At 31.4% G+C, this 22,627-nt stretch overlaps 2 protein-coding genes across 2 annotated transcripts in view; both read left to right on the forward strand.

Moving 5' to 3' along the window:
* LOC136990061 (neuropeptide SIFamide receptor-like) overlaps positions 1-11,099 on the forward strand; it is a 30,642-nt gene extending 19,543 nt beyond the window's left edge. The window contains exons 2-3 of the mRNA XM_067288407.1: positions 9,231-9,330; positions 10,182-11,099. Of these exons, the coding sequence (XP_067144508.1) occupies positions 9,231-9,330; positions 10,182-10,911 (830 nt within the window). The 3' untranslated portion in view covers positions 10,912-11,099. The remainder of the gene's footprint in view (positions 1-9,230; positions 9,331-10,181) is intronic.
* A 920-nt stretch (positions 11,100-12,019) lies between these two features.
* LOC136989979 (neuropeptide SIFamide receptor-like) overlaps positions 12,020-22,627 on the forward strand; it is an 85,449-nt gene continuing 74,841 nt past the window's right edge. Inside the window, exon 1 of the mRNA XM_067288289.1 lies at positions 12,020-12,498. Within this exon, the coding sequence (XP_067144390.1) occupies positions 12,192-12,498 (307 nt within the window). The 5' untranslated portion in view covers positions 12,020-12,191. The remainder of the gene's footprint in view (positions 12,499-22,627) is intronic.

Below are 22,627 nucleotides of genomic sequence, written 5' to 3' on the forward strand. Positions count from 1 at the left end.
ATATAATAGTATAAATACAGTCGAACCTCCTAATAACGGCCAGTGACGGGATTATAAGCGTGGCTGTTGTTTGGAGGTTATTTTGTACGTATTTTTGTTCAAAAGATAAAACTGAAGATCAATGGAAATTCGATATCAGCATTAACTCAATTATACTTTATCATTTTCCCCCCTATTTTCACTAAGAATCTGATATAATTTTTAGAAGATACTTTCAAACAATTAATCATTATTATTTTTTTATTTAAATTACAATAATCAACGTGTGCATATCTTATCAATTAATCTATTTTTTTATTAAAAAAATAATTAGATGATTTGTTATTTTTCTATCTTCTCTTAATGATATAACGACGTTCTTAATGATGTTTTTCTTAATTAAATATTAATTTTTGATTTTAATAAATGACATTACTTTTCGCAATATTTTTAATATTTTAATTTAAAAAAGAAAAAAATTGATTTATATATTGTACTTCTTTTTTTCATTATTAGGCCATCATTAACTCGCTTTCTATCCTTACAACTCAAAATTTATCCACTTCTAATTAATATAGAAGGCCAAAAATGAGGGCAATGTCCACACCATCCTCCCTATCTAGAAACCCAATAAACGTAAGTGGTGAATTTAAGTGATGTAAATACACTAAACTCGAAAACCAAGACTAATTTTTAGAAAATATACTAAAATTATTTCCTCTTTAATTATTTTTAACTAAATGCCAGCTTGTGATTGTTTAAAAAAATTGGTTCAAAGGGTCTAAAAACAGCAACGTTTAAAAATATCATTTATCACGCGGCTGTAAATTTTTGCTTTGGGTGGCAAAGTGAGAAACAAACCACACTCAGCTTTATTTATAGCCCATAGTTTCTTCTTTAGCTTCCCTTTGTAAGAATTAGTATAAGCTTGTGTAGATTATACTCGTTAGATTATACAGTAAAACCTGTGTAAACCGGAATTTCAAAGTATTTTTTCCGTTTTGAACAGGTTACTTTTTACATTAAAAATCGGCTATTTTATCATTATTTATAGCTCCTATCGTTACCCAATTCTTTACGAATTTATTATTGTAAATAACTTAGTTTTTAAATAAACAGAAAAAGAAAAATTTTCGTTAGCCCGCTTTGAAATATAACGTATCGATGCCGTAAACATACCTTGGAACTAAGAATAAATGCTGGAATTCTTGCTATATTTATTACTATTCTCCATTTGTGCATCGTTTATCATGCAGTGTTTAACTTTAGATATAACAAATCAACTTTTATACCGAGCTAATACCCTGATACTGATGAAATATTAACGATTACTTCATTTAAACAAGGTAACATTAATTTAATTAACTGTTGTTATAAATTATCATTATGTTATTTATATGTAAGCTTCTTTTACGGGTGACATTTTAAGGGTAAATTTAATATTCTTTGTTGTTTAAAGTCATAAAGGCCTTCCTCTTGTATATGTCACTAGGTGAATAAATGTTAAGAAAAGTAATTGGAATTAAGGCCTAGAAGCAGTGGAGTATCAGGATTTTGATAATATGAGTATTGTTTGGGGGGTGCCAAGGCCCGTTTTTCAAACAATGTTACTCAATTACCTCAAAATCGCTTGGTTTGGTTTATTTGTATACGGTAGCACGACTTTGATCTTAGTGTTGTCTTTCCACTGTTTTTTGACTTTTATCGCAAAAAAGATTTGAAATAACGACAGAAAAAGTAAACGAAGGAGAGTAAAAGTAAATGTGTTTTAGATCATGCCTGGCGGCACAATAATCAATGTATCTGTTTACCAGGCATTGGTCTCTAAAGACCTAACTTTTGTTATCAAAGAAAGTGTTGCTGTAACGCAATAATACCTATCCGCGTGAGTTTCTCGAACATTTGCACTGAGAAATTCTTCCATATTCTGCATAATTTTGTGATTTATTGGAATTTCACTCCTCCAAACTATTCAAACACATTGGAGGCTTCCAGTTTGGTTCCAATTCAAAGTTACTGGCTTATCCAGAGAGGGCTGAGAGGCCCCCTTCGTAATGAAAAAGTTAATAAAAATGCTAAATACAGGAAAAAATAATTTATATATGTTTCTTTAATCTATTATATATGTATACATGTGAAAATTTATTAAAATGTGTGGTGATTTATATTAAGTTTTAACTTGGGCTCCCCTTTACCTCTGATCTGGTTAACCTCCCTGCAAAGTTTCAGAAATTTTCGACAAAAAGTACAGGAGTTATTAAGCTTCAAAGAGGGTAAACAATGGTGTGTGTGCGTGTAAATGTAATGTATGCGTGTAAATTGTACAGTTTGCATAAGAAATTGTGTATAACGTATTGTTTTTTTATCTAATTAATTGATTAAATTAACTTCTAAACTGTCCAAAGAAGATTAATTAAACGCTTTACTAATTTATCTTCTGTATTTTAAAGCGCGAGACTGTTATTTCTGTTGTTAGAAACAAACTTAAATGTTTTTTTGTATGTTAAAAAGTCAATAAATTACAACATATATACAGTTAAACCTGTGTAAACCGGAATCTCGCGGTACCGAATATTTTTTCAGGTTTGTCAGGTTCCGCTTTGGACAGGTTTTACTGTATATACTTAATGCAATGTGTAGGCTAATTCATCAATTTTCCAAACATAAAATGCAGAAAAATTACAAATAACTTAAATACAATTTAGCTAATTGAAGAAATTTGGACTCGGTTCACACGAGAATCAAGTAACTTTCTGCTGCGACGTGTAATCCTCATTCAATCAATTAGTATTTATTGTAAGGAGTCATAAACAATAAGCTGTAATAAATTAATAAATTCTTAATGATATATATATATATATATATATATAATACAGTAAAACCTGTCTAAAACGGAAACCTGCTTCGGAACGGAGGGATTAACATGAAAATTTAATCGTCTTAGATGCTTTTTGATCCGATAGCTGCGTGTTGTTCTATAGAATACACTTACATATTAATGCCAGTACATCGGTTCAAAGTCTTATAATTATCAATTTGCTAATGTAATGAATTAATATATAACATAAATGTGTGCTATTATCGGCTTACGCTAATTAAATTTTATTTAAATCTATTGATTTTTACTTTCTAATGATCGAGTGACGAAGCGCTTTGTATTGTGTATTTGTATTCGTAATAAAACATTTATTTCCAATACTTATAACACGAATTAAATAAAAATAAATGTTTTTTATTCACATAATACGAAGCTTTATATGAACTTTTCTATAAATTGCACGCTATTGTAATAGTTTAAACACAGTAAAACCTGCGTAAACCGGAATCGCACGCTACCGAATATCTTTTCTGGTTTGACAGGTTTTGAACAGGTTCCTTTTTTAACACAGAAAATCGCTGTGTTTCCTTTTTATTCAAGTTCCGCTTTAGACAGGTTTTACCGTACATCTAAACTCGAAAAACAACTATCCTTTTACTCAAGTTTGGTAAATTCTCTGTATTATATTAAAAGAAAAGAATTGTTTACTGACTTTTATAGTTTTAGATATATGGCTTTCTATCTGATATCCTTCCTTTCTAGACAGTGAAGATCTGGCTTCATGCCCTAAATCACATATCAAACTTTTTAAAATATCTTTAATGTCAGAAAACTCAAACAAAAACTTAAAAAATTTCTCTTTCCACAACTTGGAAAGTTCTACTTTCTTACAATTTATGCAATATTAAAGTAGCTCGTCCATAAATTTATGTATTTTTATACTATAAAAGAAATATTCGATGATTGATTATTTCGAAACACATTTCAGTAAATAAATAAATAAAATAATAATAATAATCAATTATTTTAATCAATAATCATTAAAGAGGTTATAATAAAATAAAAGTTAAATTAAAATAATAATATATAATACAGAAACGTTAAATATATACACTAAAACCTGTGTAAAACGGACTCGCGTGGTATTTTAGCAGGTTTCCGTTTTATTCAGGTTCTGTTTTGATTTTAAAGAAATGCTTTTTATCGGGCGTGTGTTTCGCGATTGGGGTGAGGGATGGTGGAAGTGGAATCACCCCCCTTATATACGTCACTATAGTACATTTACACACATACGTACACACACGCCATAACTAAATTTGGTTACTTTAATCGGGTTTTGTGTTGGGAGAAGATGGTGGGTGCGGGACAACCCCCTAAAAGTTATTAAAATGCATTGCCATCCGACTTCTACAGTGACACGTTATCCTACGGGCAAAGAGGGCAATTACCTGGGGTCCCCGGTAACAGGGGGCCCTAACTCAATCAAATATTTCCCGAAAAAATATTGTACATAATTTTGTATCGAATATTATCAAAATAACACTACTTTACAAGAGAATTGCTTGCGTTAACCGTCACCAGATGGAGCCAGATTCTTTCCATTATTAACTAGAAGGTATGGAGAAGGCTTTATTCGAGTGTCAATACCTTAAAAGATTCTTAAAATTTGACTTTCAAAAAGTTTTCTTTGGAGTTGAGATAAAAATTTTCAAAGTATCATTTTAATCTGCAAAAAGTTTTCTATAGTAATTCTCAAAATTTGAGTCCCGTATCAATCATCCAATTTTGATATGGGGCCTTCAGCATAACCGAACAACTCTCTATCTTTTGAAAACTTCGAAATATATCAATCATTCGGTATATTGTAGCAATCTTCTATCCGTGCTTAACTTAAAATTAAGGACGAATCATGCCTTAAATGGAATAAAAATATGTTTCTATTATACATTAAATTGCTTTGTATAAATAATCAATTATCATAATTTATTCCATGCTTTTTTTACGTCTAATCACAAGTTTTACCATGAAGAGTACAAAGTTCGACAAAGTAATCAAGAAAATTCAAATCAGCTTCATCTTTATTCAATGGGATTCTCGAAGATTCTTGTAAGCTAAAGTGCATTCGACAAGTATTGCATGACGAGGAATTAATCGTTCGACACCAAGGATAAAACAACAAAAGTGTAAAATTGAATAATGTGTATACCCGGCATCGATTAACGCCGGTCATTTATAATTTCTGATGGAGTCGGAAGAGACGTTTCCACTTCTGAAAAATAAATAACCCCCTCCCCATCTCTGTTAAGAACGAAAAATATTTAAAACACGGCCAACTCGTGAGTAAATACAATGAAACCTGTGTAAACCGGACTCGCAAGATACAAATATCTTCCCGTTTTAGCATGTCTCCCTTTTGAACAGGTTTGTTTAAATCAGAATTTTTCAGCTTAGGCAGGGTTTCCGTTTCGGACAGGTTTTACTGTATAATATATCTATTTTATTTAATTTTTTTTTTTAATTTTAGAGTGCCGCCGGTTTGTATTTTATTTAGAGAAAACCAGGGCTGTGGAGTCGGATGTTAGAATGTCTACTAACCGATTTACTTCAACCATTTCAAGCTTAACTCCTGTGTTAAACCATCCGACTCCCATTCAAAATCGTGCCTCCCATACAGTCTAACATTCGTACATACAGAAAAAAACCCCCGAATTTTATGCGTATCTCGACATTTCGAGGTGCCCCGAGTCCAACAATGCAAAAATTTGGGGTGGGATCATTTTTTGACCGATCGCTACACTTTTCCTCTGTTATATATAACAGCCAGAAAAGTAAAAATTATCCTATTGACTCATTACTTAGAGGAATATTTTAGCTTTGGAATAAAAAAAAAGTTTCTACGTTTATCTTTATTAGAACTATATTTATTGATGCTAATATTACGAGGTCACGTGATGACCTTAGAATTTTCGGGCCTACTTTCTTAACAAGTCCGTCCCTGGTCGGAGTCGGAGTCGAATCATAAGAAAAAGTCGGAGTCGGAGTCGAATCGTAAGAAAAAGTCGGAGTCGGAGTCGGAGTCGAATCGTAAGAAAAAGTCGGAGTCGGAGTCGGAGTCGAATCGTAAGAAAAAGTCGGAGTCGGAGTCGGAGTCGGAGTCGAATCGTAAGAAAAAGTCGGAGTCGGAGTCGGAGTCGAATCGTAAGAAAAAGTCGGAGTCGGAGTCGGAGTCGAATCGTAAGAAAAAGTCGGAGTCGGAGTCGGAGTCGGAGTCGGAGTCGAATCGTAAGAAAAAGTCGGAGTCGGAGTCGGAGTCGGAGTCGGAGTCGAATCGTAAGAAAAAGTCGGAGTCGGAGTCGAATCGTAAGAAAAAGTCGGAGTCGGAGTCGGAGTCGGAGTCGAATCATAAGAAAAAGTCGGAGTCGGAGTCGAGAGTCGTGTAAAAATCTACCGACTCCACATCCCTGAGAAAAACAAACAATTACCGAGCTACACATATAAAAAAAGAAAATGCAGGAAAGGAAAAAATAAACTTGATCTTTATGGCTGTAGTCGAAAATATTTTCTAATTAATTCGCTTCAGTTATCATCACAGGAAGATTTGGTTCGCTCCGTGCACAAAAATAAATTGTCTGATCTGAAAAGGAATCACGATACGAAAACTACTACTGTACTTCCGCTTTGTACAGCAGAACACTAATGGAAATACCACCGTAAAAGGTTCCGCTGTTTGTTTATCTCTTTCGTTAGCGATTGCATATTTAAACTATGCTTCGTATTCTTTTAATTTTTTTCAATTATTTCATCTAAATAATGGCTCTCGAAGTATAGTACAAGTTACTTTACAACCTGTGTAAACCGGAATCGCACGGTACCGACCTGCTAAGTTCTTTTTTAGTATAGAAAATCGCTCCATTCCCAAGAATCTTTTCTATTTAAACAGGTTTCCGTTTTATTCGGGTTCCGTCTTAGACAGGTTTTTACTGTGTATATATAATAAGATGATTATAAAAAAGATGTAATTAATGAAGTTTATAGATTAATTAAAAGAGTATTTTTAAAATTAAGAAACTCGTTAATCAGATTTCGGATATTGAAAGAGGGTTCAATTTAACTTCAAAATAATAATAATAATAATAAATAGATTGAAACCTGATATCAAATGATGTTGAAATTTGATGAACAGTAGAGGAATATTAATTATTTTATTCATTGTTATTTATATCGTTGTTTTGTAACGAAGATTTTAAATAAAATTACATAAATTATAATCCTTAAAATGTATGCGAGTGTAATTTTACATCTAAACAAATTAACATCATACTGTACGAAACCTTATAAATTGTAATATTTATAGTAAAACCTGTCTAAAGCGGAAACCCGCCTAAGCGAAAAATATTCTTCGGAACGGAGCGATTTTTTATGCTTAAAATGGCCTATTCAAAAACTGAAACCTGCCAAACCATGTACCCTGCGATTCCGGTTTATACAGGTTTTATTGTATTAATAAATCGTGACTTATATAGAGAGAAAAATCATATAAAATCATAGTAAACAAGTTTTGTATTTTAATCGAGATGAAAGGCTAATTTTTTCCTCTTTTTTTGACATAAAACAAATTGAAATAAGAACGTCTTTGAAAGGACTTTCCATTGTCATCTAATAAATAAATCCCGACTTTTAAATCTCTTTATATCCTTACTGAATTGCACGAACGTACAGTACAACTTCTAATCCTTAAAGAGGTAAGCTATGTATTGTACAGTACAGTACAGTACAATCTTATCTCGATTTCTTGGCTAATCGCGCTGTTATTCGAGCCATTTCGCCAATTATTTTTGTTTAATATTATACTATTCTAAGTTAATTAAGGTTTTCCTATCATTTAACTCATTTAAACTGGCTCCATTTCTTACTTTTGCTTCATTACACATCGGTGCCATTAGACAGACGTTTGCCATTGTTCGAACATTATCTTATGTATCATAAAAATGGTCAGTGAAGAATGTCTGGATCTTTGCTATTTGAACATTCTAATTACTGTTTAATCCTTTTATTCTTTTATCTTTAGTAATTCGATGATGTAGGCTATATATATAATAAAAAATAGTTTTAATTAAAAGAACTTTTTAATAAATTTATCACTTTTTAAATTCCAATTTAAAGAAAAAACGGATTATGTTTTGACTTGGAAGCAAGATTTCACACTATTTTCTAATCAATATTTTACAGAAAAACTTTAAAAAGTAATTTCCAAAAGATTTTTAATAAAGAAGAAACGTAAAAAAAAAGGTTTAATGAATTATTTTATTTTTTTTAAATACATTTTACTATTGTTGTACCCGTTGGCGTGTCGTGGGGCCTTCACATGTAGTGTTGACTTCAAATATTTTTCTTCGAAGGAAATTTTGGGTCACCCGATAGTGGGGGCCCCAGACAATAGTCTTTTTTGCTCATAGTAGCTGTATCAGTGGTGGATTATCCAATAGACACGGGCCTAGGGCCTCGTCATCTCGAGGAACCTCAAACATTTTATGGCAAAAAAAAACATATGCCTCTAAAAGTTTAATGAACGTTTAAGGAGGATTTTATTGTATTTTTAATATAAAAAACACCTTTACATAAAGGGCACTATAACAAAATGGCGCCTAGGGCCTCAAAGGAAAGTAATCAGCTACTGTACTATACAGTGTGATAAGTAGTCGTTACACGGTACTTGACAGCAATTGCTCATAAAGTAAAATATTTCAAATGATTACTTAAAACACTATGTCATCAATTATGTGCTTTTATGTGTAATTATTTGAGTAAAAAAATGGTTGAATAAAAGAGTATTGTTCTCTCAGATTTCCTTGTTATTAAAGAAAGTAGTCGAATCTATAATTATAATCAAAATAAGCTGAAGTTGACAAATTTTTTTGTGTATTATTTGTTCCTTTTAGTAATATATATATATACGATAATAGGGCTGATTGTTTTAAAAATTCTCAAGGATTTATTGCTATCAATTTTTAATTATTTCCTTCAATATATTATAGTCACAATTTTTTTTTTTTTTAAAAATAATAGTCTTTAACCCTTATAAGTGGGTTCTTTAGGGTATAATTTAAATACATTTTATTATTAATTTTCCTTAATTTATATATATATATATATTTTTTTTTTATTGTTGTGTGTTAAATGAATAACAGAATTTTCATCAATTGTTATTCTATATAGAATTACACTAGGAATTTTTTTGAATATAAATATGCTGTATATTATCCTTGTTGCACAATCCAAGGACGTAATTAATAGTTAACATATAAGTGAAATTCTTGAAATTTTAAATTACAAAGAGGAAAACGACTAGAAAATTACGTGTTCAAATTTTTTATTTTATAAAAATATATTATTATTTACACTTATATATGCATATTTTTATTATAATTAACAGCTTGGATTTTGGGTTTGTTCATCTGTAAAGCCGCTACTTATCTCCAAGGAGTGTCTGTCTGTGCTTCTGTACACACTTTGGTTGCCATTTCAATTGACAGGTAAGTGTTTTGTAACTGCTGTGATCGCCTTATTATTTTGTCAGAAAATTAAGTGTTTTTTTGTATACAGACAATTACGTATCACTAGAGTACAGTACAGTACATCATAGTCACGTCCTTCCACAGATTAGATAAGATAATATCGTTTCTCTTTCGTGATGCGATAAGATCAATATGAAAACCTGGGAGTTTGAAGTAAAAGGACAAAAGAAAAGTGAGAATTAATCAAACAGAAAAGCATATATTTAGTATTTTTACTGTTTTATCAGGAATTGTTAGTAACAATTCCTGATAAAACAGTAAAAATACTGAATCCATTGTTTAATATTTACCTTATACTTTTTCAAACATATTATTAGCTATGATATAAAAACACTTAGATAAGGTATATTTAAATAAACACTAGAAAGTTTTTTTGTTACAGTTTAAACAATACCTTCTCCTGTGTTGAAACAATGCTTATAAAGTCAAGCGCTCTTGGAAATTATTTATTTCCAAGAGCGCCTGACAGAATATTCTCTCTGACACAGAAAAGTTAATTTTTCTGTGTCAGGGAATTAAAAACAAACGAAACAAAACAAAACAAAACACTGTTTTATTAGAAACAGGAAGGATATGAATTAATCTAGAATGACCATGACGAAACGGCATGAATAAAAATTAGCTACGTCACACGTTTTTGAGGATGTTTTCGTGTATAAGCATCCCGACTAGTAGATACAGTGTCTTCAAATGGAATTACACTCGATATTAATTCAATATAAAACATTTTAAAATATTGAACAGGATTAGTAATAGATGGAGGCAATATATCAAGTGCGGTTGTTAAAAACTTGGTCTTTTTCTTGCAGATTCCTGGCTATCTGTCATCCAATGAAATGTCAAATGACCTCCAGAGGCTGTAAATTCATCATTGTAGCTATCTGGGTAGTGAGTTTTGTTCTTCTTTTACCTTGGGTTTTTTATTTTCGCCTTACTCCCATGTACAGTAATGGAAATTACGGTTTACAAGTGTGTCAAGAAGTATGGCCTACAGAACGAATGGAGATGATGTATTTCGTCGTGGCTAATCTTCTCTTGTGTTACTTGCTCCCTTTATCTGTGATTTCTCTTTGTTACATTCTCATCTGGCGCCGAGTTTGGTTGAGAAAATTACCGGGTGAAGCGCAAGAGCAAGAAGTCGAGAGAATGATACAAAGATCGAAGATTAAAGTGGCAAAAATGCTTCTGGTGGTCATAGTAGTTTTTGCAGTTTCGTGGTTGCCTCTCTACGCCATATTTGCTCGGATTAAGATCGGTGATAAGATTATAGAAGGCACCTTGGAGGATAGTATTATCAGCATTGTGGCACCCGTAGCACAATGGTTAGGCGCTTCCAACAGTTGCATCAATCCAGTGCTTTACGTGTTCTTTAACAGCAAGTTCAGGACTGGATTCAAAGTGATCCTATTCAAGCGTTACTGTTGTAGAGACATCGATTACCAAGACGAGCGCGATAAAACTTTCCGTAATGCCTTGTACCTGTCCCGAAAAACAAAACAAGTCGATGGTTCCCAAATAAACACAAAATGCGTGTCGTGAAAATATTTAAATTAATAATATTCTTGTAATCTCTTCAGTGGCGCGTTATCCCGTGGGTAAAAAAGGGCAGCCGACTGGAAGTCCCAAACCAATCTTTTATAAGAAATTACTTTCCTCCGAAGGAAAACACCGTACACGGGATCCCCCCTAATTCAAATTCGCCTGGACCCTACGAAGCTATAACGCGCCACTGGTCATTTTTGCCACAATTACGCTCTCAATTTCTCTATAAAATGTTAATTTTACAAAGTCTGACAAAAATAGAAAAAAAAGTAAATATAATTAGGTTTTTTAACACAAAATTCTAATTAATTAAATCTCGTATAGACAATAAGACGTCGACAATAACGAGATGCTGAAGTTATTGGATGTGGAGTTTCAGTTGCAGAAATTCTTCCCCTTGGCTCTACAACCGTTTCTATGACGACCAGGAATCATAGATTTGTGTTTTCAGTTTTACAAATATTTGAAGTAAAACGTGACAACTCAGTCACGTCATAGTCTAAGCTTCTACACTAGAAACGTAGAGTAAAAAAGTTAGTCGAAACTCCTGCTTATGTGTATTTTATGTAATTAAAAGATCCGAAACTAGTAAAAATGTTTTGTGAGTTGAGTGTGAATAACTTTAAATTAATCATTTTATTTTATTTTTTTAAAAAAAGGGTTGTTTTAGAAGAAAAAAATTGGCTGGAAACACGTCAAACTTATTTTTGATCGATAGAAAAATACCAGTTCGCTGGAACGTAAGCGACGTTTAAGTGAAAATTTGAAAGGCAATTTATAGAAAGATTTTTTAAGTAATTGGATTTAAAAAGTATTAATTTTCAAAGTAAATTGGGTTAGAAATAACGAATACGGGTTCTTTTATTGTGGAAAGCAAATGTGCTGATGCGTCACTGTTGACAGCTGTATAGACCACTTGCTGGAAACTGTCAAACTAAGTTTGATACGAAACAAACATTCGAATCGTGCGACATATTTGGAAAAGAAACGTTTAATGAAATATACAAATCACTATTGTTGCGTATCGAAAGCATTGTCTATTTTACAATTATTTCTTTGTCCCGTGTCATTTTTGAAGACGAATTACACGGTGACGTGCTAGAGTACCGTCCAATGGCAAACTTTCCGATCTCTAGCACCACCTGGTAGAGTGTATCGACGTCATTTGTGTAGAAATACTCAAGTGGAATCGGTCCTCTTTCAGTCCAACTCCGAAACTAAAAGGGGGATCACAATCCTTTCTAACAATAGTGATTATGATATAATATATAGACTACATGGAATTCACTACGCTTATATATAACGTGTCGGAAAATAATATAACCAATGTTTCTTCGGAGGGTGAGATCCTGTCGATGGATATGTGGATGAGACACAGGATCGAAGTTTCTACTGTACTTTGCATCGCTTATTCTGTAGTATTCGTTTTGGGATTATTTGGGAACAGTTTCGTCGTTGCCGTCGTGGTTCGATCACCCCGAATGAGAACTGTCACCAACTACTTCATCGTCAATCTAGCCTTAGCTGATATATTGGTCATTCTGGTCTGTCTGCCCGCTACTTTAGTGGGTAACTTGTTCGTACGTGAGTATTAAAACATATATATTATTTTTCCCCTCCCCTTTTACTTTTTAAACTTATATTTAGGAAATTTATCTACTTTAAAATTTCATTTTTACGTAAAAATAAATTATTTCGTGAAAGTTTCCTGTAGAAATTTCAAAAACGTGGAAGAGTTCGTTACTCTGTTTTGTCATTCGTAACAACGAAAGGGATTTCTCATGAATTTTATAGTCGTTAACTCGGTTTTGTCATTCGTAATAATGTCAAACTTTTTTTTTGTCCGTTATGTCTTGGTTTTTTTCCTTTTTATATCCAAATAACTTTGTAAGTACAACTTATAAATTATTTAGAAACACGTTTAAATTCTCGGAATTTAAGAACGTATTTCTAAAATAATACAGTAATAATAATAATTAATATAAAAATTAGAATTAAATTTCTATTGTTTTTTTTAACACGTAAAAAATAAAAAATAAAATGCGATATTCTTAACGTCAGGTATTAAATTTCACACCGTGGATGTATCAATATCGTAATCGAAGATCCATTTATTATTAATACAGTAAAACCTGTCTAGAACGGAACCTTCAAAAAAAAAAAAAAAAAGGAAACTGATAAAATTCGTCGGAACGAAGCGATTTTCTGTGTTAAATAAAACCTTTTTGAAACGGAAACCGGAAAAATATTTCGTACCGGTTTATACAGGTTTTACTGTATTGTGTTTATCTTTGAAGATTTATCCATTCGGAAAATGTCAAAGAATGTAACTTTGAAAGGCAAAATCTGATAACGGTAAGTAATGAAAAGGAAATAAAAATCGGTATTTTATTTGTAGAAAACCTTTTTTTTAAAAATATAAAATTTTGGTGTATAAATTCCTCGAAAAGTAAACGTGCGACAGAAAATATCCCAAACGTAAAACATGGCGCCTTGATAAACTGCTAAACGATAACGTGCGATATTTGAGTTTTAACGACAATAAATTTAGTGTATTATATAATAAAAATTTATACCTTTAAAGTAATATTATGTAAAAGAAAAAAAAGTGCAGTGAAATATTAAGAAAAATCATCGTACAAAGTTCAAAGTTTGATAAATCATTTATATTTTCGACGATGGAGCCGGAATTTAATCAGAATGTCAACAGCGAAGGATAGAAAGATTTGAAAGAAAGAAAATATAATAAATGAAAAGATAAATAGAATTTCTTCTTATTTATTTATTTATCTATGGTATAAATATATACCATAAGCGAATTTTAAAACGGCGCCGATAATTTCAAATCGATATATCGTTGTAACTATGATATGGAAATTAATTAAGCCATTTATATATGAGAATATATTAATTTAGAAAAGGAACTGCCTGTTATTTAACGAGAGACAAGCTGTTGCCCGAATACGTATGAGATTTATTCATTAGGCATTGTCATAAATGAGAAAACGTCAAGTTTTTCTCGCATCTCAGATTGATTTTAAATGGATGCAACGATTTATATTACATTTTCTGTGTGTTACTCGGTTTTTTTGAGGGGGTTGGGTTGGGGGCGATAAAAACAATAGATACAGTACGTTTGATTAAGTACTTACACTAATGAAACTGCAATACACTTAATAGGGGATGGGTTTTAGGGGCGGAAACCCTCACAGTATTTCTTTAACGATAAAAATTATACCTTATTGTTGTTCATTAATTAATTTTTCCGTAGTATTAATTATGTTTATTTTAGTATGGCTGCGGGCAATATCAGCCTAGCTGTGCTTCAAAATGCTAAAATAAATAGAACAATTATCCGTTGAAAAATTTTACGTAAAATACCTTTTGTTAGGAGGGAAAAAAAGGGGGAATTTTTACAAATATTTTTCTTGATTTTTTTTCTTTTTCCCCGATTTTAAACATGTAGATACCCGACTGTATTTTCATATAGTCGAGTTCTATACCTCTGTAAACATCAAAGTGGTGAAGGGAGAATATAATAATATAAGGAACAAATGCGGTGGATTCGACTGCTGTTTATCTCCTTCAAGTCCTATATCACATTTACGACATGACTGACAATACTGAAGTCTGTGTTTATAATGGTGTGTCAATAGGGCATACCGGTGCTCGGGGTGACTAGATTTGATATTCGAGAAGAAGAAAGAAATATTCGAGATTTAAAATATTTTTCCACTATAAATTTATTATTTATCAAAGATTGAGAGATTTAAAAACGTAACTTTAATTATTGGGAATTATGGAAGAATTATGGCAAATATCATGATATTTCGATCAAAATGATAGTTCCGGTAAGGCAAGAAACACACGAAATTAATACAAACATGTCTAAGAAGCAGTTAGGAAGGAGATTAGCAGTAATTCTTTAGGGAGTTGATGAGACTCGAGCTTAATAGGGAAAAGGAGACAGAACGAATTGAATTTGGAAGAAATCAGAAGAAATGAATTATTGTGAATAAAGGAGAAAATATCTTCGTTTCAACTTAATCGCTTCCTTTTCTACTTATTAGAAATCTGTTTCTAAAGACACAAGTTTTAAATAATAATGGAGAGTAGGAGAAATGAGTCACCTGCACTTGTCACATGAAAGAATGCAAAAATTGCTTGTTATTACTTCGCATTCAATCTGTTGTTCCATTGATGTCTCGTGAATAAATTTATTTTCTTTGCTATTGAATAGAAAAATAAAAATAATAATATAACAACAGACTCTCGCTTGTTTTCCAAGTGTTATACAATTCACGGCCGAAGTAAATATTTGAGATCAAAACAGTTCACTGCTCTGACGTACAAATATACAAATAAAAGTTGACAGCTTATTTGTAATGAATGTAGAATAGTAAATTAACACATAAAATGCTTCCCTTTATTAATTTTAATAAGTACTCTATTCATATTTTATAAACCTCGTCCGCATTCGATTGTCTACGTTGTTTTTTTAAACCTATTTAGCGTGAGCATTAATTAAAAATGGGTTTTAGTTTAAATATATTTATATACCTGTAAATGCGAGCGGGTACACAGAAAGCTTAAACCCCCCCTCATTAACATACACTACAGATATTTCAGCTATCTCTCCCCCCTTTGGGTTCTTCTGTATCTGCCACTGCTTGCAATTAATTTCGAATGATTAATTCTATTTATAGCAAAAAATATACATTATAAATTGGTAAATGAAGCTAATTTTGCAGTGAAATAACCGTAAAATAAGGGACTAAAATTGTATTGTATCTCCAGAAAATCGATGTTTTATGTTCCGTTCAGGCCAAACATTTATCTTTAGTGTTTGAAGTGAAAGAAAGAATATTTTTATTTATTTATTTTTTCAAATTAATTGTTTCATCTAACACCATTTAAACACTGGTTAACAATTAACACTCCCGTGGGGCTGTTAATTAACGTTTAAACACTTAAATACGTTAAATAAAATAGGGTCGTGCGGGTCGATTTTATATCGAATCGGATCAAGTTTTTAAGCTGTAGAATTTTAAAAAATAATAATGAAATTTTTTAAAGTTTTTAATTGAGAAAAACTAGATTATTCCAGTGGTATGCGCGACTTGAATTATAAGGAGACGATGTCAATTATCCAATTCTTCTGTCAAAATAAGATGATAAATGATGACGATTTAATAACAACAAGGAAGTAAATAAGTACTTTAAATACACTAAATACTATAAATGTATCGATAAACTATTGAAATATGATATTTAACACAGGATATTTTGTTAATGTTTGTATGTTTTAGATATAATTTATAAGTTGTGAACCGTAATATATATTTTAATTTTACGGGATTTACGAAGAAGATTATTCAGAAATCATTCGACGAATCTTTTTATCAATCTGTTTATCGAGTAAACGTGATCAATCTTGATGTAGAAACGACTTGTCAAGTGCACAGACCAAAAATGAGAACAATAAGTAAAGTCATTTGGAATTTTCCTATTTTCTGTAAACGTTTCGGTTCGACCCCCTTCCCCCATTTCGTTTTTTCTTCTTTTCTTTTAAATTGTGTATATTTAAAATTTTAATTATTTAGGAAACTTTAGAGTAGAAAAATATATACGAGATTGAAAGTGATCCGGAAATTTAAAAGCCGGCATTTGAATTTCAGAAGGAGTAAATGCGAATTTACCGTGAAAACAAGAAGTAAAATACATACAAGATCAAATTTAGATGAAGTCCTTTACATTACTTCCTTCGGTTAAAATAGGTTATTCTACGTCATAAATATTCAGTTAAATCAAGTAAATATTCAATTTTCTATCTGTCGAGATCGTATTAAGAATAAAATCTCCGCTTAATCGCTCCTTTTTCTTTTCGAAAATAATTCTGTAGTGTGTTGAAGTATTGACTTGTGTGTTTATCATCCTCTTAAAGAATTCTTTAATTGCTCCATCTTTAAAAAAATAATAATTAATTTCTTTGCGTGTTAACTAGAATTAAGAATGTATCGTATCGTTTTAGACAGGTTTTACTGTATAAATCATAGTCAACCACGTTTATAATTTTATTTATAAAGTAGTAAACTTGTGTTTAATTCAAATACCGTACAAGAAAAATGATAAATACACCGATTTTCTACAATTTTCTTCTAGATCGTATCTTTAATTATTCTATATTTAGAATGTTTTGAAACTATTCTAATAATATATATCCCAACAGGTGCAATTGCCAAAAGATAATTAAGAGATCATCAATCATTTAACAGTCAAACTTAATCTATTTTTTTTTGTATATACTTAGATTTAAATTGACACAAAGAGGGAGACAGTAACTTAAGTAACGTTAGTATATTCAATTGAAGTAATCTACTCAGAAATTTATCTATAAATCCCCGCAGGGTGAAATGGGGGATTTAAAAAAGAAATAATAATATCAAAATAACAATGTAGTATACAAATAAAAGCTGAACCTTACAAAAGTTTAGCATTAACGACTGTCTGGAAGGTTTGAAAACAACATCAATCTTTGCTGTGTCTTCGGGAATGACGTATAACTTTCGATTACACGTTTAAATTTAACTCGGGGGTTGTTTTTTTCCTGTAATTTATTAGGATTTTTTCCTCGATTCTATTATTAATTACATTTATACCACTTACAGTAAAACCTGTCTAAAACGGAAGAAATGTTTCGAAACGGAGCGATTTTCTATGTTAAAAAAAAGAACCTGTTCAAAACGGAAACCTGCCAAACCGAAAATATATCCGGTACCGTCTTACACAGGTTTTACTGTAGTATATATATATATATAAGCTTGATCATTTTTATATTTTTATTATTTATATAAAAATTCCCACTTTTTGTTAATTAATATCGGTTTTACCTTACACATTCTTCATCTCGGGAAGAAGATTATGAAATTTTTCCACGCTCAATTTCTCTTCAATTTTTTGTTTTCTTTTAATGAGAAAATAATAAATTTCTACCGTTAAAAAGAAGGTGAAGTTGATTTATCTATTTATAAACTTTAAAAAAGAATTTATAAAAAAGAAAGTTACATTAAAAAAAAGAAGAAAAACGACTTGATTTAGAAAATAATAACTCGAATCATCTCGAATTTAATAAATTATTTTAATGACGTTAACGTAATTAAATACAGCGAAACCTGTTTAAAACGGAAGAAATATTCGGTACCGTGCCATTCCGGTTTACACGGGTTTTACTGTACTTTAAAGTCATTGGCCAAACTTTGAATTAAGTTAAAACAAATCTGATTTGACATAATTTTGCTCCAATTCTCTATTCTCCATGACATTTGACAAACAAGTACGGACAGAAGAGATAAGTAAATATTATCTATCCAAAATATAATTAAACTATCGATAAAATCATTATAATATTAGATAATAAAAGTACATAAACACAATATTTCCGTGCTGTAATGATGAATCGTTATTATTATTATTTTTTTTAATTAAAGCAAATTATGGATTTTATTCCTGTATATTTATTATCTTTCTGACAACGACGGGGAAGAAATCCTTTACAGAAATCTATAAATTTGATTAATCCGATAAATTATAATTTAAATCTTATCGTAGGAAACCAACAGGTTGATTTATTCTCGGCAATTCTATCCGTCCTTCATCAATCAATACGCCTGTTAAATCATTCAGTAAATTAATAAAGACATCATCTGTTTTGAAGCAACAAGTCAAGGTTCAATAACAGCTGAATTCAATATCGATCGCATCGATCAAACTGGATCAAACTGTGTCTAATCGAATCTCTAAACTAAAATACTTTCTATCGGCGAATTTGTCAGATGCACAGATTATTTAATGGAGGATCCAGAAATCTCTAGAGGGGGGGAGCTCGTCAGATTTGAATTAGTGGGCACCACGTACGGATTTTACTTCAGACAGTTTTCTCCGGGGGTATTTTTTGAGGAGAAATCCTCCGGTATCCCCGACTTCTTGAGGGTTCTGCGCTGCACCAGCACCACACAGGCAATCTACTGTTCCCAAATATGGCTCGAATTTAAATTTAGGCCGTATTTGGGGAGTCTAAATGAGGGCCATTTTCGATATTTTTTCTACGGTGATGAGGGGAACTCTGGCAATTACTCTTGTTGCACTAGTGTAACGCGCCACCGGAAGGAAGGAATCAATATGCCATACAAAATTTTTTTCTATCCGAGGTACCCACTTTAACCGGGAAAAATCTCTAGAAAGGGGGTGCGGCAGCGCCCTGAACACCCCTCTAAATTCTCCTCAAGGATTAGGTTATTGGAAAGAGTTAAGCTCGTTACTGTAGCGATTAAGGCATCAAACTTCTTCATTAAAGTTTTTGTGTTAGAAAGACGATAGCGGATTCTTACGAAAATTAAAACATTAAAATATCGATTTTTCTTATAATAAACTTTAAAGCCAAGTCTTCCCGAAGCAATTAAAATCGTTAACGTATACAACAAGCACATATAACAATTCTCTATTTTAAAGTTATATTCTGTAACTTTATAACATTTAATCATAATTTTCATCTGGATCTAGAATTTAACCATTGTGATTTATATTGTAGAAGAAGAATTTTGTCAGGAAGATAAAATATAATTGATTAGCGACAAACAAAACGCCATAATTTCTTGGATAAATTGTTTCGCAAACCGTCTATAATTTGGAAGAAATGAATGGTTACAACCGTACATAAGTCGATTTCTTAAGTTTTATTTGATTAATGGCTATCAAATTTAAAATCTTTTATATTTTAAATTTCACGAAAGATGTAGGCTACGGGCAAAAACTGCCCCACAAGTAGCGGGCCCTAGACAAACCAATCTTTTATAAGAAAATATTTCTCCACAAAAATTCCCCAACACTGTACCGGGGCCCCCTAATTGAAATTCGCCTGGGCCCCACCAAGCTATAATGTAAGCTGCGACCAATTTTCGCAACTTGGCTTAATGACACGTATCCTGATTAGTAGATTAAGATGCGAGATATTGTCATCAACCAATTCTCAGTTGTTTCCAACAGGATTAACGAAAATCAATAGGCGAGAGTTATTTAAGGACTGTTTCATCAATATCCTTTGTCTATTTTATCGATTACTGAAGCTGTAATTGTGCGAGGGAGAAGAAAAAAAAAGTACATATCATCGCAGCAATTTGCTAAATCAAGGCCATTTTCAATCAGTGTTTCTTCGATGCATAAAAATTAAAAATGTCTGGACAGCAATCAATTTGATTTAGAAAGTGTCGAGCTTCGAAACACATGAAAAATTGATGTAAGACTCCTATTCACGTTGTAATTATAAATGAAATATAGCAGAATATTTGTTTATAATTCGGTTTTTGTTAAGAATATCGATGACAATCTTCACAGAGAAGAGCATTCAGGCCGAAATACTTAAAATCTTATATTTATAGCCCATAGACACGACACTAGTGTTGTCTTAACTATCACGCAAAGGCGATAATTTATAGTCGAGTGTTTCCTCCTATTAAAAATTTAATAATAATAAAAAAAAATGATCTGAAATTTAATCCCTGTTTAAATTGAGTAGGCGTAACTCGTGAACTTTCTCTTATATCTTTTTTTTTTCATAAATACTTTCAGCTGATAGATAACTACAAACGTTGACGCGATGATAAATATTTAAAACAAATGATATGTTTTTGCCCTCCATTTTTCAATGCCAGTCAATAAAGGTGACATTTCTCTATAGAAATTTTAACATCAATTATTGCGTGTCATTTATGGACACTGATTAGCAGTCAACTACATTTGTGCCGTCTTCATAAATTATGACAAAGCATGGTTCACGAGTCACTAACTTCACGCTTGACTAAACATACTGGCAAGACAATGATTCGGAAATTAAACGACTCTACTATCTTTAGAATACAAATCTTCGACAAGCTATAAATTTAATATTATTAGGGTTTAATAGGGAAAAAATTTCAAAATAAATCAGGTATTTTTAAAAATTTGACGAGGAAAATAAGATTAGACTGCTTCAGAACAGTGTACTTTAATGATGTTTAAGGGGTGGACTCCTGAAACGTCATTAAAATGCAGTCATAGATGTGCAAAGTTTCGGCCTTCTATCTTAATTAGAAGTACTGTACAATACATAAAACAATTTCAAGTTCTTTATTCCCCATTCCGAAACCCTATAAACATAACCAAATGTAGATATTAATCATAATATATTGTATTGATGTGTACGGTGAGGGTGTGGTTACCCCCATTATCTCCAATATATAATAAAAAACCACTAATAAAAGCCTTTTTTAAAAGTTTTAAAATTATTTTCTATTGTTTATGGGAAAATTGAACGTTATCTGATGCTAATAGATCGATAGACTAGAATAATTTTTAACGTTGAAAAGATGAAAGTTTCTAGTCGGGAGATAACTTCTGAGGTCGATAAGAGCTACTGTACAATGATAAATGAATCTGTCTTCCCTTGGTGTTTTAGTTATTTTAGATTAAAAAAAAACAGAAAAATAAGAAATAACACGTAATAATATCGAAAAACATTCCATTTAATGAATATTTTACAGTAAAACCTGTGCAAACCGGACTCGCATTGATTTGGCAGGTTTCCGTCTCGAACAAGTTGCATATTATCTATAAATATCTGTAAAAGTAATTCTTTGACAAGCTCTGATAACATCGTCGAACAGTAGATTAATTAATTTTAAAAGTTGTAAGAGTAATTTGCATTATAAATACCATTTAAAGTGTGTTTCTTTTTGTTTATCGCACCGCAATTAAATGAATATAAGCTGAAGAAATAGGTTGTTTTTTTTTAATTTAGGTGATGATGCCATTCAATATAACATGGAAGCTGATGAGAACTATATGAAAGTTTTGCTCAAAATGAACCCTTCAATGATGGTGTCTTGAGGCATCAATTGAAAAAATAAATGCAATATTGCAGTCGTAGAGACGAGTTCATGGAAAATACATTAAGGACTTATATAACAAGGGAATACGACTCCCAAAAATACTTCTAAGTTTATTTTTTAAGTGATAATTGTCGTAAATACCATAAATTAATTTAAAAATCGTAAAGTGTTTTGTATTGTTAAGTAAACAGTTAAACATTTATTTTATGGCATAAACAATTCATTTCTTCAAGAGGTTTTTCGTGTGTTATTTCTAGAAAAATTGATACAGTACATTTTAAAATGTTTTTATTTAACTTGCTTTGTATCGTGTCGTGGAATCTTGCAACTCGAATTTCATCCACTTCTAATTAAGATAGAAGGACAATGCGTTTTAATAACGTTTCGGGGGTGGCCCCACTAGCACCATTTTATTTTCTGATGTCACCACGCTACTTACTCTCTTCTGTATGTTTTAACCTTTAAGTACGGTACGTGTCAACTTTCTAAAGCAGGTTCAACCCGGCTTTGTTTAATACACGCCACAGCAACCATTAAATTAAAATAAAATAAAATTTAAAAATTACATTAAAATATCCACGAATTTTATTATTAAATTGTTGTATCAATGACAGCTTTGTACACTACATTTAATTTATTTCGTACAAACAAGTTTCGTGTATCTTTTTTAAAATTATAAACAACTTAAATATATTAAAACCTGTGTAAGCCGGATCGGCGAGGTAACGAATAATTTTACCAGGTTTCCGTTTTGAACAGGTTTTTTTTTTAAACACAGAAAGTCGCAACGT

The sequence above is a fragment of the Centruroides vittatus genome, unplaced genomic scaffold, assembly GCF_030686945.1.
Source record: "Centruroides vittatus isolate TY-2023 unplaced genomic scaffold, ASM3068694v2 scaffold_861, whole genome shotgun sequence".
Classification (NCBI taxonomy): domain Eukaryota; kingdom Metazoa; phylum Arthropoda; class Arachnida; order Scorpiones; family Buthidae; genus Centruroides; species Centruroides vittatus.